We start from the raw sequence: 16,989 nt of genomic DNA on the forward strand, positions 1-16,989 counted from the left end.
TAAGATCAAAATATAAATTATTTTTTAAGAGCAGTTAGCCCTAATTCATAAGATAAAATAGTTATTTTTAATAATCATTATTATTAAATTATAATTTGGGGGGGGGGGGATAATTTGTGTTTTTATAAGAACAGTTAACACTGGTTACGAATTATAAGATTACAAAATTATACATATAAATTATTTTAATATGAAGTTAACCATAGTAAGAAAAGATCAAATATTTTTAATATGTATTTTTATAAGAACAGTTCATATGGTTCATAAGACAGATTTTATTTTTTATTTTTTACTCTTATCAGTTAACACTGGTTACAAATTATAAGATTAAAAACGGTATAAATCATTTTCATATTATTAACCATATAAACAGTTAACCATAGTATATAAGAAAAGATCAAATATATTTTTAATATGTATTTTTATAAGAACAGTTAACCCTACTTCATAAGTTAGTCAAATCGATTGAATACAAAACATTTTATGTAAGATGCGATTAATCGATTTGACAGCACACAAAAAATCACATATTTTTATAATTTGTATTTCTATAATTTTATTTTACAGTTTATATATGTCACGGATTCATCCAGCAGGGGGTGCCATCAGCACCAGGTCCTTCAGCTCCACCCACTCGTTCATAATCACACTTAGGAGTCTTACAAATGCACAGAGTTCAACAGATTCTACTTTATCTTTAAAAAGTAAATTGTAATGGAACCAGGAGCTCCTGATCTGTTTGCTGAACCGGTACAAACTCTCTGACAGTCACTACTTCCTCCAACCACCATTTCTTTGTCAGTCACATCAGCCAGTCCCATGACCCAGCCAGTCCCATGATCCAACCAGCGCTCTTCTCTGGAGCGGCGGAGGATTGCAGTGGATTCCTGTTGCAATGTTCACTGCAATTCGAGATGCATGCTCCCCGTTTTCTAACAGACAAAGCCAAGATCACCTATATTATATCACTCCTACCTATGCAAGTGAGTTGAACAAGGTCGCCTGAATCGAGGCCGCCTAAAGATATGGGAATTCAGATGGCAATTTATGACGATTATATGGGGTTAAAACCTGATAAAACAATCCATTCATGTAGCCCAATGCATCTCAGCTTGCCAGCTAGAAATATTACTGCTGCAATCCTCACCCTTAATTCCATCAGCCGCTACAACAGCACCTCCTAGCGAGCCTATGCAGGTAGACTCATTTCATCTATCCCAAACTTAGCGTCAATGCCAAATCCATTATTTATGCCTCTACTGCGGATCTAATGGTCACCTCATCCCTGACTGTCCAGTTCACCCAGCAGTGAGTGCTTAAAATGCACCACAGTATCAGTGACTACCCCTCAATGTTCCATTACAGTTCTCATCAACTCAGGCACCGCAGGGAACTTCATCTTCAGGGAACTTCTCAAACACCCTGGACCTTCTCAAGAACCTTCCCTGTTCACAAACCCTAAGCATCCACTCAATTCTGCATAAGCCGCAGGGTCGAGGAATAATTACTCATTGCACACCCTTAATCACGCTTGGTATTGGAATCCTGCATAGAGGAAATCTCGCTTCTGGTGCTGGAAGGCTCAACTACAGATACATTCACCTGGAGTTTCCTGGTCAAATGGAGAAATTACCAAGTGGAGTGAGTACTACTTTATTTTGATGGTCCCTTTTGAACATTCTGTTGAGAGTTAGTAGACATGTAGGTGCAATGTTACTTCTAGACAACAGCATGTGTTAAAGGGACAATCAAAATAAAGTGAAACCCCAACATCCACTGAAGAAACCTTCATCTCAGCATACAAAGATATCAGTCAACCTCAATTCCACCACGATTAAAAGTCCTGAAGTGAGCATTCCAGAGGAATATCAGGCATTCTAGGATGTGTTCTGATAAAACTTCCACCTCATCAGCCATGGGACTGCGCTATCAAGCTTGTACCTGGTGCCACATTGCCCAAAGGTGAAATCTATCCTCTGTCGATCCTGGAGCAGAAGGCGATGGATGAGTAATTCGTGGAGGCACTCAAGCAAGGATTCATACAACCGTCTACATCCCCTGCTGCTTTAAGCTTCTTCTTCATGGCAAAGAAGAATGGAGACTTGTGGCTGTGCATCGACTAAAGGGTTCTCAATGATCAAACCATTGTCGTTATCCTTTTCTCCTGGTCCCAGCAGCCCTGGAACAACTGAGAGGCACTTGCATCTTCTCCAAGCTGGACCTGCTCAGCTCCTACAATCTCATCCGAATACGGAAGGGTGAAGAGGGAAAAACTGCTTTCATCATACCATCAGGGCACTATGAGTACTGGGTTATACCGTGCGGGCTGGCAAACTCATCTTCCGAGTTCTAAGGCTTCATGGATGAGGTGTTCTGGGACATGCACCAGAGATTTGTCATCTTCATCGTTGAAATCCTTATTTATTCCAGCTGCCATGGAAGCTTTCCAACAACTGAAAAAAGCCTTTTGCACCGCTCCCATCCTTAAACACCCCAATCCAAACCTACCCCTATTTATGGAAGTAGACACATCCACCAGTGGTGTGGAGGCAGTGCTATCTCAGTGGCAGGGGGAATCAGCTCAGGACTACAACATCAGTAATCGTGAGCTCCTCCCTATCAAGCTACCCTTTGACGAATGGAGATATTGGCTGGAGGGAACAAAACACTTGTTTCTGCTAATCACAAATCACCGTAACCTGGAATATCTACAGAATGCACGTTGTTTGAATCCTCGTCAGCAGCAGCAGCAAAAAGAGATAAACCTGCTACGCTGGGAGGTCCTGAGGGACGCACTTACGTTCCATCCATCCTGCACATCTCATGGACTCAGCTTAGACTGCCCTGTTGCAAACTGAATCCCCGATTCAGAGGCCCATTCACCATCCAACGGCAAAAAAAAAAGTGTGACAATTTTATCCACCATACAAAATTTTACCCACCTTTCATGTCTCTCTGCTCAAACCTCACCATGACTCTCTTCTCCCTTCCTCCACAGGACGTGTTGCTGCTGACGTACCTCCTCCTCCAGTAGAAGCAGATAACAATCAGATCTACACCGTTCATTCCATCTTAGATTCCTGGCCGACGACGTAATCACATTGAATACTTGGTGGACTGAGAGAATACAGCCCAGAGGAAAGATCATGGATCTCACACAATGACATTCTGGATCCCACTCTCCTTACCAAGTTCCGAGTTCCCGGGGCAGAGGTCATCCTCATTGCCACGCCCGGTTATCTGGAGCTGCCTGTGGAGGTGGGGTACTGTCACGGATTCAGCCAGTATTCCCTCAGCACCAGCTCCACCCACTCGTTCACGATCACCAGAGTTTTAACCCTCTACATGAGAGTGCACCTACCCGACTACCTACCTGTATACTACTCACCTTCTTAGTCCTTTAAATGCCATTGACCCATCTGTCTGTTTCACTCCAGGATCGATCCTGCAAAGATAGAGATTCTTCAGTTAAGTGTGATTGTCAAATAGAACTGCTTATGCCATTCACTTTCCCGGTTGATGATCTGAGATACCATTATCGTTCTATGAATAAAAATCCTGTTCAGTTGATCTACGTGCCTCATCTCCTGTTTTGTGACTATATATATATATGTGTGTGTGTGTATGTATGTGTATATGTATACTATGTGTATATATGTATGTGTATATGTGTATGTATGTGTGTGTATACAGTATGTGTATATATGTGTGTGTATGTGTATGTGTATGTGTATGTGTGTATGTATATTTGTGTTTTATAAGAACAGTTAACCAGTTGTTAGTTCATAAGACATTTATTTAATTCACTTTTTGAAGAAAAGCTTATAAACAACATGCATTTGATATAAATGTAGTAATGAAACCCAGATTAATTTCATGCTTCCATTTTTAATTAACATTATTCTTACTATTGATATATCATCCCCTACCCTTTTCCTCAGGTTGACAAGCAAGGCATGAAAATCCCCTAGTACGAGCAATGCCTTCTCCTCATCCTGGATTAGAGATTTACTGACTGCTGACACGTGTGACTCTTCTTCCCGTCCCAGTTCCTCCGAAACTAGCCTCCACAGCACACCCGTTCACCATGGCAGTCTAATTGCCCTCACACTGGAATTTCTGAAGAAAACACAATATCAGTGGACCAGAGGGAGGGTCAATTGCTAAGAGGATCAGTCAAGAAGAGGTGTCAACTGGAATTAAGTCATCTGTCCACATGCACATTGCTACCCTTGAGAATTGTTGGCTCATCATTTCAGTAACACCTGTCTCGCTGGATGCCGCTAGTAGAAGAGAGCTGACCTTATGAATTACAGAACTGATACGGTGGGCGAGGAACATGACCAGAGGTCTAGGTTATGACTACACAAGAGTCCAGCAGTGATGAACACATCTCCAGGAATGGCACCATCATCTCCAACCTTGTTTTCACCATCTCTAACCCGGCGTCCCGTGAGTCCTGGGAGGAGGCCGCCTTCACCTTTCCGATCACCCTCTCCTTCTATAATGACTTCACCTAAACTATGGCAGAAAGCTGCGATATCACGTCTGGCTGAGGAGTTCTTCTGGATAGGAGGAAGCATTGTTGCATCGCCAAAATGGAGAATAGGCCAGATAGGTAAGAATTAAAACACTGATCTGATATTTTTATTACAAATATGAAATTATCTAATTGCTGAGTGAACTTCATTTTGCATGTTATTTACGTTTTAATTAAGTACTTTCAGTGCACTGAAAACAATAAGACAGTGTCCTAAATTATTGCCATCAGGAGAAATGCACCTCACGGCATATGGACACATACAATCCCCGGAGATTAGACTGACTAGCTGCGTCACATGACCCTCTGTCCTTGATCCGCTCCTCCAAAGCAACTTTTTGAAAGCAAAGCATACCCTGAGTTGACCATTAAAAGTAACCTTTGGTGACTCCTGAGTCCTGGTCCATTAGAATGTCATTCTGACATACACAGAAAGTAGAAAAAAAAACTCATTTTAATAATATATGATATGATTCAGCTGGTATTGGTATATTATTATAGTATGCCTTGAAATAGAGATATCTTTCCAATAACGATACAAACAAATTATTGCATGTTTATAAGATGCTGTCTCTGAGTTCGTCATGATTGTAGTAGGCTACTGTTTCCATGATGCATGTCAGCGCACAGTAAACAGTCTTACGAACCTGTGCATGTGTGACGCAGTTGTGTAATCTGATTGAAATGGAACTTGATGCAACTGCTCTAAATTCTGACATTAAAATTATCCTCTTAAAGGTGCACACACTAAAGAAATGAATAGTGCCAAAATATATTTAAAATAATGTACAGACGCAATCATAACAGTGGCCTGTTTATATGCCAATAACATATGTGCAGCCAAATATTAATCATTAAAATCCTCTTTTGCAGTGGAGAGATGCATGTGCAACATGCAGGCCGGATCTCAAATGATTAAACTGAGAGGAAAATCCAAGGCTCTGGTGCGCCTCTTCTACCTAGATGAGCACAAGTCCTGCATCCGCTGGAGGCCCTCCAGAAAACATGAGAGAGCTAAAAGTGAGTCAGATAGAAAACTGTTTTGAGCTGCTGGGGTACATGATGTCAGCATGTGCTTGTTATTTTGAACACCTCCATTAAATTGCATGACAAGTGCAGTTTGCAGTTCATGTAGCCTACAGTACTTTTGAAAGAGTAAATATTTAAAGAATCAACTCTTGGCATGCTAGGAATTAAATGCTTACTCAATATTGCATAAATAAATTATATGAATAAATAAAATAAATAAAAATGTATAATAATAATAAATAAATAAAAAAAATTTTTTTAAAAGTGAAACAGTAGACAGTAAACAGTAGTGAGCTCACTACATTTATCACATGATCTCTTCACATTGCATGTTTAATCTAGTGAGTGTGAAAAATGTCATGTTACAATCAAACAATGAGTCAAGAAAGATGTTAAAAATCACATCTGGAATTACTGGTCATTGGTCATAATTGAAATGAAAGGTCAAGCACATAGCATTGTGGGATACAGAATACCAGTAAGTAAGCTCTGAACTGTTTATCCAGGTATTCTGTGCATATATAAAATTAAACTGAAAAAGCATGCACAGAATACTGAATCAATAGTGAGAATAGTAAGGTAGTGTGCTATCTGAATGGCTTTGATTTGCTACCCACTAACTTTTTGCTAAAAGTGAGTTTTGTCAACATGTACATATAGCGTCAAGCTAAACAGATGTGTGCTACAACTTGTTTCCGATCAGGTAGCCTACAGGTATTTTTCTCTAAAGATTGTTTTGTCAAAAAGTCTGAACTACTGAAGAAATGATCAAACGCTCAGAGCACTGCACTGTTTTTTCTTTGTTCATGGTTTATTTAGTCACCATAGACTCTATCCATGAGGTCTGTGAGGGGATGAGAACTGAGGTTTTCAGGCGATTTGCCAGCAGTAACTTTGATCCAAACTGCTGCTTCAGTATTTACCATGGAGACCATGTGGAATCTCTTGACTTGGTTTCCACGAATGGAGAAGAGGCACGGACCTGGATCACTGGCCTTAAATACCTCCTGGCAGGCATCAGTGACGAAGACAGTTTGGCAAAAAGGCAACGGACACGAGATCAATATCCTTTTAGTTGTGTCCTCTCTGAGGGGGAAGGTGATGGATGGACTGAATCCTCCCACAGCGCCCCCATGTGACCTGTTTCAGTTTGTGTGAATTGTGATGTGTTCTATGTAAGAGTGGATATTTCCTTACATCTTGTTGCAAATGGTTGAGACAGACCTTTTCAGAAGCTGACAAAAATGGAGATGGGAATCTGAGCATTGGAGAGGTTCTACAGCTGCTCCACAAGCTCAATGTGAACCTTCCAAAGCAGAAAGTCAAAGAAATGTTCCAGGTACATTTTATATACAGTATATATAACTACTACTAAATCAAACAATTCAGTACTAATAACAGCTGATTTAAAAATTGTGTAGCTTCATCCTTAATAAGCTTCACACTACAGTTCAAAAGTTTGGGGTAAGATTTTTTTTTCATCACGCTCACCATGGCTGTCTTTGTGAAATATTATTAAAATTTTAAATCACTTTTTTTCAATTTCAATATATTTGAAAATATTATTTATTCCTGTGATGTAAAGCTGAATGTTCAGCAACCATTACTCCAGTCTCGAGTGTCACATGATCCTTCAGAAATTATTTTGATTTGGTGCTCAAGTTCTCACATTTCTTATTATTATCAATGTTGCGCTGCTTAATATTTTTGTGGAAACCGTGATAATTTTTTTTAGGATTCTTTAATGAAAAGAAAGTTCAAAAGAAAAGCATTATTTGAAATAGAAATCTTTTGTAGCCTATAAATATATTTTCTGTCACTTTGGATCAATTGAATGCATCCCCGCTGAATAAAAGTATTAATTATTATTATTATTTTTTTATATTATTGACCCCTAACAGTATTGTGTAGATGTAAATTCCGTTCGACAGTACACAGAGCTGCCGTTGAGTAGACAAACAAGCAAGCTAGCTTGGATGAGCATATCAAACACATTCTCCTAGCTGGTATTTTTGACAAGACTAGTCTCATTCTACTATGTGCTATTTCTACATAGTTTTTCTATGTAGAAATATACATAGTACTAATTAACATTATTCTTACTATTGATATATCATCCCCTACCCTTTTCCTCAGGTTGACAAGCAAGGCATGAAAATCCCCTAGTATTATCATTACTGATGTCCTGTGCCAGGTTATATTGGTTTAAAACACCTCCACAGTGCTACTAGCAAAGATGCCGATGAGTACGCTCTGAGTATGTAACATATGGTTCATCTTGAACAGATGGTGTTGTCTGAAACTGGTTAAGGTCTTAACTCCAGTGCCTCTAATCCTTAATGGAGACATATATATTTCTACCGCAACCAATACCATAACACTACTTTCACTGAAAGTAAAAAAAAAAAAAAAAAGATTAGGTAACAGGGGAATCACTTACTAAAAACCTGAGAAAATAGTGATTGTTTCACCTTCTAAATTTTCTTTTTTAAAAACATTATCCAAAAAATGCACATTATACTTCATGAAATATGTGTGAAATTATGTTAATAAGTATCTCATTTGAAAGAAAACTCTGCATTCGCAGGAGGCTGACACTGACGATGACCAGGGATCATTGACGTTTGAGGAATTCTGTTCCTTTTACAAGCTGATCTCCACACGCAGAGATCTGTACTTACTAATGATCACCTACAGTAACCACAAAGAGCACATGGACGTGAACGACCTCCACCGCTTCTTGGAAAATGAGCAAAAGGCTGGTGTGATTCATTTTGCGTATCGTCATGTATTCGTTAAATATATTACTCTTTTGATGGCGTTGAACTGTCATATTTGTAATTAGGGCCCGAGCACCAATGCTACGAGGACCCTCTTGGAATTGTTCCGTTTTTGATGCATGTTCTTTTTTTTCTAGATGGTAAATGTGACTAAAGACTACTGCAAGATGATCATTAACCAGTTTGAGCCATGTTCTGATAGCCAAACACATATGCTGCTGGGTATTGATGGTGAGAGACTCCTCATGTGCTTCATTTTTTTTATGGTAATTATAACATTGGACCTTTAATACATTTTTCTTGCTTTCTAAGGTTTCACCAACTACATGCGTAGTCCTGCAGGAGACATCTTCAACCCAGAACACTATCAAGTAAATCAGGACATGACACAGCCACTGACAAACTACTACATCGCATCTTCTCACAACACCTACCTGACTGGAGATCAGCTGCTGTCTCAGTCTCGGGTTGATATGTATGCTTATGTGCTTCAGACGGGCTGTCGCTGTGTGGAAGGTAGAAATACTTAAAAGCTTGTCCTTGTTAACATACTGCAGAAGTGTTGATCAAAGTAACACATTTTAATAAGGTTTTTACTATCATTAAACTCGGCATGAAATTCTTTTCTTCACTATTATGACGTATATCGGAGTAAAACGGCTTCTCGAACAAGAAAAGTAGGCGGGACTTGATTTTGTCCAAAGGGAATTGATTGGATCGTTGAAACCCATCGTTGTTGCGCCAGTAAACATCAGAGAAGAGAAGAGACGATGCTGCAAGAGGGAGGGGAGGTTATTTTGATTAAAGATTATGAGGGCACAAGAGTTTGAAAAAAAATAATGATGTGCACGGATAAATCATTTTAATAAACACTGCAATATTTCATTAAAAAAGCAAGAGTTGACAATTTTGATTTCATTGTGACTTTAAACAAAACACGTTATCCTTCTACTAACACAGTCTCTATCTCTGTCTCTCTAGTTGACTGCTGGGATGGTCCTGATGGGGAACCTATTGTGCATCATGGTTACACACTTACCTCAAAAATCCTCTTTAAAGATGTTGTTGAGACAATCAACAAATATGCATTTGCCAAAACTCAGTAAGTGATTTACATTGCCTGGTCAAAAAAAGAAAAAAGGTTGCTGTTTGGATTTACCGTTGTGGTCAGAATTATTGGCACACCGGGGAAATCTGATCAAAGATGGCTGTAAAAAATAAATCTCCATTGTTTATCCTTTTGATCTTTCATTATTTCATGAAATAAATGCTTTGCTCCAAAACACGTTGGCCATAATTATTGGCACCCTTTTATTAAATACTTTTTACAACCTCCTTTTGCCAAGATAACAGCTCTGAGTCTTCTGCTATAATGCCTGATGAGTTTGGAGAACACCTGACAAGAGATCAGAGACCATTCCTCCATACAGAATCTCTCCAGATCCTTCAGATTCCCAGATCCATGTTGGCGCTTCTTGTCTTCAGTTCAGCCCACTCATTTTCTATAGGGTTCAGGTCAGGGGACTGGGATGTCATGGCAGAAGCTTCATTTTGTGCTTAGTGACACATTTTTGTGTTGACTTTGATGTTTGTTTTGGATCATTGTCCTGAATGAAGATCCAACCACGGGCCATTATAAGATTTCTAGCAGAAGGAGTCAGGTTTTGATTTTTGTTTTATCTGTTGGTATTTGCTAGAATCTATGATACCATGTACCTGAACAAGATTTCCAGGACCCACAACCTCGGGCATGGGGTACTTTTGATCCCTGTTTGCACCAAACACATCTGGTGGGTTTGCTGCCAAAATTATTATTTATTTATTTTGATTTGAAAATAGAATCTGATCCCTTTTGAAGTTTCAGTCGTGTCTGACAATTGAATGTGCTGGAGTTTGTTTTTGGATGAACGAGGAGGATTTTTCTTGAAACCCTCCCAAACAACATGTGGTGATTTTTTTTTTTTTTTTTGGCTTTCTGACCCCAAGACTCAACTACTCTCTGCAATTCTCCATCTGTGATCCTTGGAGAGTCTTTGGCCACTCAAACTTTCCTCCTCGCCACACATTATGACAATATAGACGGACGTCCTCTTCCAGGCAGATTCGTAACATCTTTAGTTGATTGGAACATCTTAATTATTGCCCTGATGGTGGAAATGGGAATTGCTTTAGCTATTTTCTTACAGCCACTTTCTATTTTGTGAAGCTTAACAATCTTTTACTGCACATCAGAAGAACTATATTCTTTGGTTTTACTCATTGTAATGGACGATTAATTGTGTTATTAACACAATAACACACGATTAAACTCATTGTGTTTCCTCATATTTATACTCCGGTGAAACAAGAAGCCATAGCTAGACAATTTCATGTTCCTAGTCACGCTGGTGTGCTAAATTTTTTTATATTAATGGGAATATACAGAGATATTTTACTCATTAAAAATTCTAGGGGTGCCAATAATTGTGGCTAATGTGTTTTGGAGAAAACATTTATTTCATAATGTGATTTTTCCTCCACTTTCAATTTGTTTACTGCAATGAAAGGTTTGATTTTTGCAAATTTTTTTGAATGAAAGATCAAAAGGATAAACAATGCAGATTTATTTTTACAGCCATCTTTGATCATATTTACCAGGGGTGCCAATAATTCTGACCACAACTGTAAATAGGTAAATGCTGAAGAGTCAATGATTGGATCATTTTGCAGTGATTATTATGTTTCTAGCATGCTATAAGTCTGGAAAAAGTTCTTCTAACCCTAATTGATGATGTGTATACACTCTAAACAAAAATGGTGCTAAATAGCACTAAAAGTGGTTCATTGGCTTGTAATCATAGGGGAACCACTTTAAGTGCCATATAGCACCTACCTTTGTCAAATGGTGCTATGTAGAACCATAAGAGGTGCCATATAGCACCTTAACCACCCCAAAGAACCGCTAAAGAACCGCTGAAGAACCAAACTGGGCTTAACAGGTTCTTTAAATGGTAGTGGTGCTATATAGCACCTTAACCACCGCAAAGAACCCCTGAAGAACCTTTTTTTTTTAGTGTGTAGCTTTTCATTTCTTAAAAAAACATGTAGTAAGACCTATCATGGCCATATTCCAGGATGACAATGTCACGATTCATCATGCTCAAATTGTGAAAGAATGGTTGGGAGGGAGCATGAAGAATCAGTTTCACACATGAATTGGCCCCTCTGAGTCCAGACCTTAAATTAGTAGACTTTACAGAGTGATCAACTCTTGCAATGTCAATACAAGGTCTTGACCAAAAATTGATGCACCTCTTAATGGAAATAAAATTACAACATTCCATCAAGATGTGCATCAATTTTTGGTCAAGATTTTGTATTAACAATGCAAGAGTCAAGCACTCTGTAAAGTCTACTCCAGCACATCCCAAAGACTTTCAATGAATTTCAATGGTCTGGACCCATGTGTTAAAATAATTCTTTAAGAAATGAAAAGCTACACACTCCATATATTATAGGGTTAGAAGAACTGCTGCCAAAAGCATAACATGCTAGAAACAAAATAATCACTGCAATAATGATCCAATCCTTAACTCTTACGCATTTGCCTATTTATATCCAAACAGAAGCTTTTTTTCAGCCGGGCAGTGTATAGTAATTGTCAATTATTTTTTTAAATTATACAAATTAATTTCATAAAATAATAATGAAGTAATTAATTAATTAATTAATTAAAAAAGGAACAAAAATTATAATATATATATGTACAGTATATGTATATATATCATATTGTATCATATCATAATATACAAAACTAATTCTTCCACTGTCAGATACCCAGTGATCCTTTCTATAGAGAACCATTGCACTGTGCCTCAGCAGAAGAAAATGGCTCAATACCTCATGGAAGTGCTACAGGACAAGCTGGACTTATCAAATATAAATACCAATGAGTCCAGGCGTCTGCCATCTCCAGAGGTTTTGAAAGGGAAAATACTTGTCAAGGTGAGGTAATATTTTACACTTGTCCTGGAAAACATTGCATAAAGTTTAAAGTAGAATATTTCTGTGACCAAATCATGGGGGAAAAAATGAACACTGAGGTGCTTTCCAGGGAAAGAAGTTGCCAGCAAACATTGATGCTGATGCAGAGGAAGGGGATGTGTCTGATGAAGACAGCGGTGAAGAGGACGAGGAGGAAGAGGAGCAACTTAATGGAGATGTGAGATGCTTTTTCCTTTTGTCTACATTAGAATAATTGGGTTATTCCCCTTCTTGAGTGTCTGACTAAAAACTGCTGTGTTCTGGGTTACAGGCCACAGAAGGAGCACCAGAGACGGGTGATGAATCGAAGAAACGCTCACGGAGGTCATTCATGGGCAGCTTCAGGCGCAAGGTCTGCAAACATTTTCCACTTGTCACATTTCCAGTAAAATAGGGGAAAATATCACGAAAGCAGCATTATACGGTCTAGTGTTATGATGTTCCACAATCTGTGTTTTAGAAGAAAAAACGTGTGAAATTAAAAAAGAAGCCCAATGTGAGTGACTCTGATACTGAGCAGGAAATCCCAAGCAGTAACGATAAACAGGCCATCAACTATGGCAAGTGAGTATTTCAGGAGATACAGTTTGTTGTTGAATTCTCTGTGCACTGTAAAAAAAATACAATACAAAAAAATGTTGGTGCCTGTATATTCATGACTGTATTTTTAATTATGCTATACATTTTATTTAAACAGTACAAAATATGACTGAATGCCCCAATGTACATAACTGATCATTAAAAAGAGAAAAAAATACTATTTAAATTATATAAATCAAATGTGATGCATCATGTATGAAAACTTCTTTTTACTGTTTTAACAAAGTTTTTTTTATTACAAAAAATATTGAATATTTAAATAATATTTGTATATTTAAATATTTTTAAATATTAAAATATTTTATATATATAATATATATATATATATATATATATATTTAAAATATAATATTTATTTACATTATTGTACAGTAAAAAATAAATCTCCTATAATATAGTGAGGTAACTTACAGTTAATCAATTGTGATAGTTTTATTGTATTTATTGTTGCATTCTTACAAACATTTTTTACAGTATGTATCTAAATCTGTCCAGTCTAATGACAGTCCATTTTTTATGGACATTTTTGCAGACGAAGGAAAACAATGAGACTTTCTCGCGCCCTCTCTGATCTCGTTAAATACACCAAGTCAGTGCGTGTTCATGATATAGAAACTCAAGGTAAGACAGTTGCAACCTCTATGAGCACAAACTGTAAATGTATTCTTGATGTTTATGTCTAAATAAACTGTATTGGTGTTGCAGCGTACATGTGCAGCTGGCAAGTCTCCTCCTTAAACGAGAGCATAGCTAACCAGATTCTGCATTTAAAACCTGCCCAGTTAGTTCGCTTCAATCAACGACAACTCATTAGAGTCTACCCCTCCAACTACCGTGTTGATTCGAGCAACTTCAATCCTCAGACTTTTTGGAACGCAGGATGTCATTTAGGTTTGATTTAGCTTTTTATCTTTTATTTATTATGAATTATTTTCTTTCTAATTATCATCAAAGCCTTTTGTTTTTCATTAATGATGAAACAGCGACGACTTTTATTTGAACAGCAATGGATCACTGCTGGCAAATGGCTCTCTCTTTTTTCCCAGTTGCATTGTGCATTTGTTTGAAATGTTGTTTCATCTTTCCAGTCGCTCTCAACTATCAAACAGAAGGCCGTATGCTACAGCTGAACAGGGCGAAATTTGCAGCAAATGGAAACTGCGGCTATGTGCTGAAGCCAAAATGCATTTGTAAAGGTAAGATGGTGTCTCTAGAGTACAGGTAAAAAAGATACATTTGTTTGATGCATACTATTTATTACTTTCTTTGAAAGGCAATCTTCACCACACATAATGATTGTCCTCAGGTGCCTTTAATCCTACACTGGAAGACCCTTTGCTAGGACACAGGAAATCTCAGCTAGTGCTCAAGATAATTAGTGGACAGCAGCTACCGAAGCCAAAAGACTCCATGTTAGGGGACAGAGGAGAGGTGAGTTCACTCATACTTAAAATGAAAGTACGTAATAATGTGTAACATGCAATCTGAGTTTCACTGCTTTGTTGTCCAGATCATAGATCCCTTTGTGGAAGTGGAGATAATTGGATTGCCTATTGATTGCAATAAACAGCAGACAAGAGTAGTGGACGACAATGGTAAGTACAAATCTGGATTGTGCAAACCGAACTTGGCAGTATTGGTATTTTTAAAGCACTGTGCCAAATTAAAATAAGTTGTTTTCCATGTGATGTCAGTTCTCAAAGAAATGACTCTTAAGAACCATTCCAGTCAAAAAGAACCAGTCAGTCAAGATACACAAGTCTTGAACTCAAATGAGATGCAATCTCGTGATTGTATTCGCAACTAACTCTCTGACTGAACCGCAAATCATTTTTCAGTTATCTTCGATTTAAAATGAACCATTAGTCGCAATTAAAGATTAGCAAATTAACAGCTGAGTCATGTTTTAAATGTATGTACTTTTCTCATATTTTAATGTCATACTAACAGGTTTTAACCCCATGTGGGAGGAAACGCTAGTGTTTACGCTACACATGCCTCAGATTGCCTTGGTGCGCTTTATGGTTTGGGATCATGATCCAATTGGACGAGACTTCATTGGACAGAGAACCATAGCATTTAAAAGCATGATGCCAGGTAAATCGCATGCCAATAGGTGACTTTATTGCACAGACAATGTATACATTTACATTTTCATCAATAATTCAATTGTCATCAATTGTCCCACAGGATATCGGCATGTCTATTTAGAAGGTGTGGAAGAAGCATCTATCTTTGTGCATGTTGGCATTAATGACATCACAGGAAAGGTAACTTTTAATTAGATTTCTCTTTTACATAAATGTAGCTGTTATAGGAAGTTATTCTGCCTTTTATTAATTGCCATTTTTCTGATATACTCATTACCAGGTCAAATCAAGCAACGCAGTAAAGCAGCTAATCCAGAAAAACCTTATGCAGACCTCTGAAGACGGCACAAGGAAGTCATTCGGTGCAAACTTCCTGCGTAAAGGTGGAGCTGGGAAGAACCAAACAAAAGTCGTGAAGGGTTTAGCCGACTGCTACACCAAAGAGGACTTTCTAAACCGACGTTACAGTGATGACGTGAGCTCGAAGGACAGCAGGAGCACCTCACAGTCTGCGTCGTTGCTCAGAGGAGCTCAAAGTGAACCCCTGAGAAGGGCCCATAAGGTCTGTTTTCAGGAGCCAGAAGGATCTCATGAGGCACGGCGCCGCCTGTCCTCTATCACATGCTCTGGTGGAGCAGGAGTGGCTATGGACTATAACAACTTAGCATTTGATTCAGAATCGGACATTCAGACTTCAGTGGTTCAATCACACCTTGAGGATAACAAGGAGTTGACTGTTTCAAAACTAAATGAATTACCTCCAACATTTAAACAGGAGTGCGAGTCTACAGACTTACAGGTACCTAAGAAGAAGGATCCTGCTTCTAATGAGCAACTCTTGTTGAAGCAGATCTCAGGTGCTACATCTGTTATTGAGGATTCAGTGCAGGAACCTGAGCTGTGTGAACTTCAAGAGAGCCATCTAAAAATTCAGTCGGAACCTACACAAAAGTGTGAACTCTTGAATTTCCATCCAATACCTGATGGAGTACTAGATCCTTCTAGTGGAACATTAAACACCAGAAATCCGGTACTCAATAATAGATTCGGAGCCTCTATAGATGGTAGGCTTAACCCCCTGTGGCAACCAATGTCAATCCCCGCAACACCTGCGCTGAGCAGACGCAGGAATGATCAAGGCACATCATCTTCCAAAGATTCATCATTTAAAGGATGCAGATCACAAAGCGTCCCAAGACGCCGTCCGCCCTCTCCGCCAAACACAACTGGTCTCATTAGGAAAGAATTCCTCAACCAATACCCTCTCCCACAGTGTAGTTACTCTGCACCAAAAAGCTCGGCTCCTAATAATCACAACCTTGCTGAAAGTGAATCAAGCAGCCTAAGTAGTTTGGACAGCCTTGACCTGAGTTCTCTGCCATCCCGTTTCCCTGACAACGAGCAGCAGACAATGGGCACACTGCAGAGGGAAATGAATGCTCTGTTTGAGCAGAAAATGCATGAGATTCGCTGCCATTCACCACTGTTTTTCAGAGGTAAGTCGTAACGCACAGAAAAGTGCCAAAGGCTCTTTCCTAAATTATAAATTGTGTTTTAAATGAATGCTCTTTTCATGCTGGTTAAAATGTCTATCAAAAATCACGCTATATTTTTACCTGAGTAGAGATTTGACTGTTTTTGTATTTATTTATACATTTTTAGATTCCTCAACATTGTAGAAAAGCCATGCATGTGAAACCTAAAAAGGAACAGAACCGAAAAGAAAATGCCACATCGCAGCTACTGTGACGGATATGGACAGATGCTACAGGAAGAAAAGCAAACACATAAGCAAATACTTATTTGTAGTTTGTACAAATATTATTTAGCTTAAATCTTAATCATCTGCTCATGTCATCTGGGCTCATAATTCATGTGTTCATATTTTTTTCAAAAAGTAGCCTGGAATGTTACATTCTGTCTTTTG

The 16,989-nt window shown here is 38.4% G+C and overlaps 1 protein-coding gene across 1 annotated transcript; it reads left to right on the top strand.

Annotated features, from left to right (window-relative positions):
* Positions 1-4,383: 4,383 nt before the first annotated feature.
* plch2b (phospholipase C, eta 2b) lies at positions 4,384-16,960 on the top strand (the record flags this gene model as incomplete). Its single annotated transcript, XM_082155563.1, is given in 22 exon segments — positions 4,384-4,618; positions 5,414-5,560; positions 6,389-6,636; positions 6,638-6,646; positions 6,792-6,908; positions 8,157-8,327; positions 8,487-8,580; positions 8,662-8,865; positions 9,331-9,451; positions 12,162-12,333; positions 12,443-12,550; positions 12,644-12,724; positions 12,833-12,936; positions 13,505-13,593; positions 13,678-13,863; positions 14,061-14,168; positions 14,279-14,403; positions 14,483-14,567; positions 14,923-15,069; positions 15,163-15,242; positions 15,343-16,558; positions 16,725-16,960. Coding segments are annotated over 22 exon segments (3,864 nt in total). The 3' UTR covers positions 16,742-16,960.
* Positions 16,961-16,989: the final 29 nt, after the last annotated feature.

The sequence above is a fragment of the Leuciscus leuciscus genome (assembly GCF_965113295.1).
Source record: "Leuciscus leuciscus genome assembly, chromosome: 23".
Classification (NCBI taxonomy): Eukaryota; Metazoa; Chordata; class Actinopteri; order Cypriniformes; family Leuciscidae; genus Leuciscus; species Leuciscus leuciscus.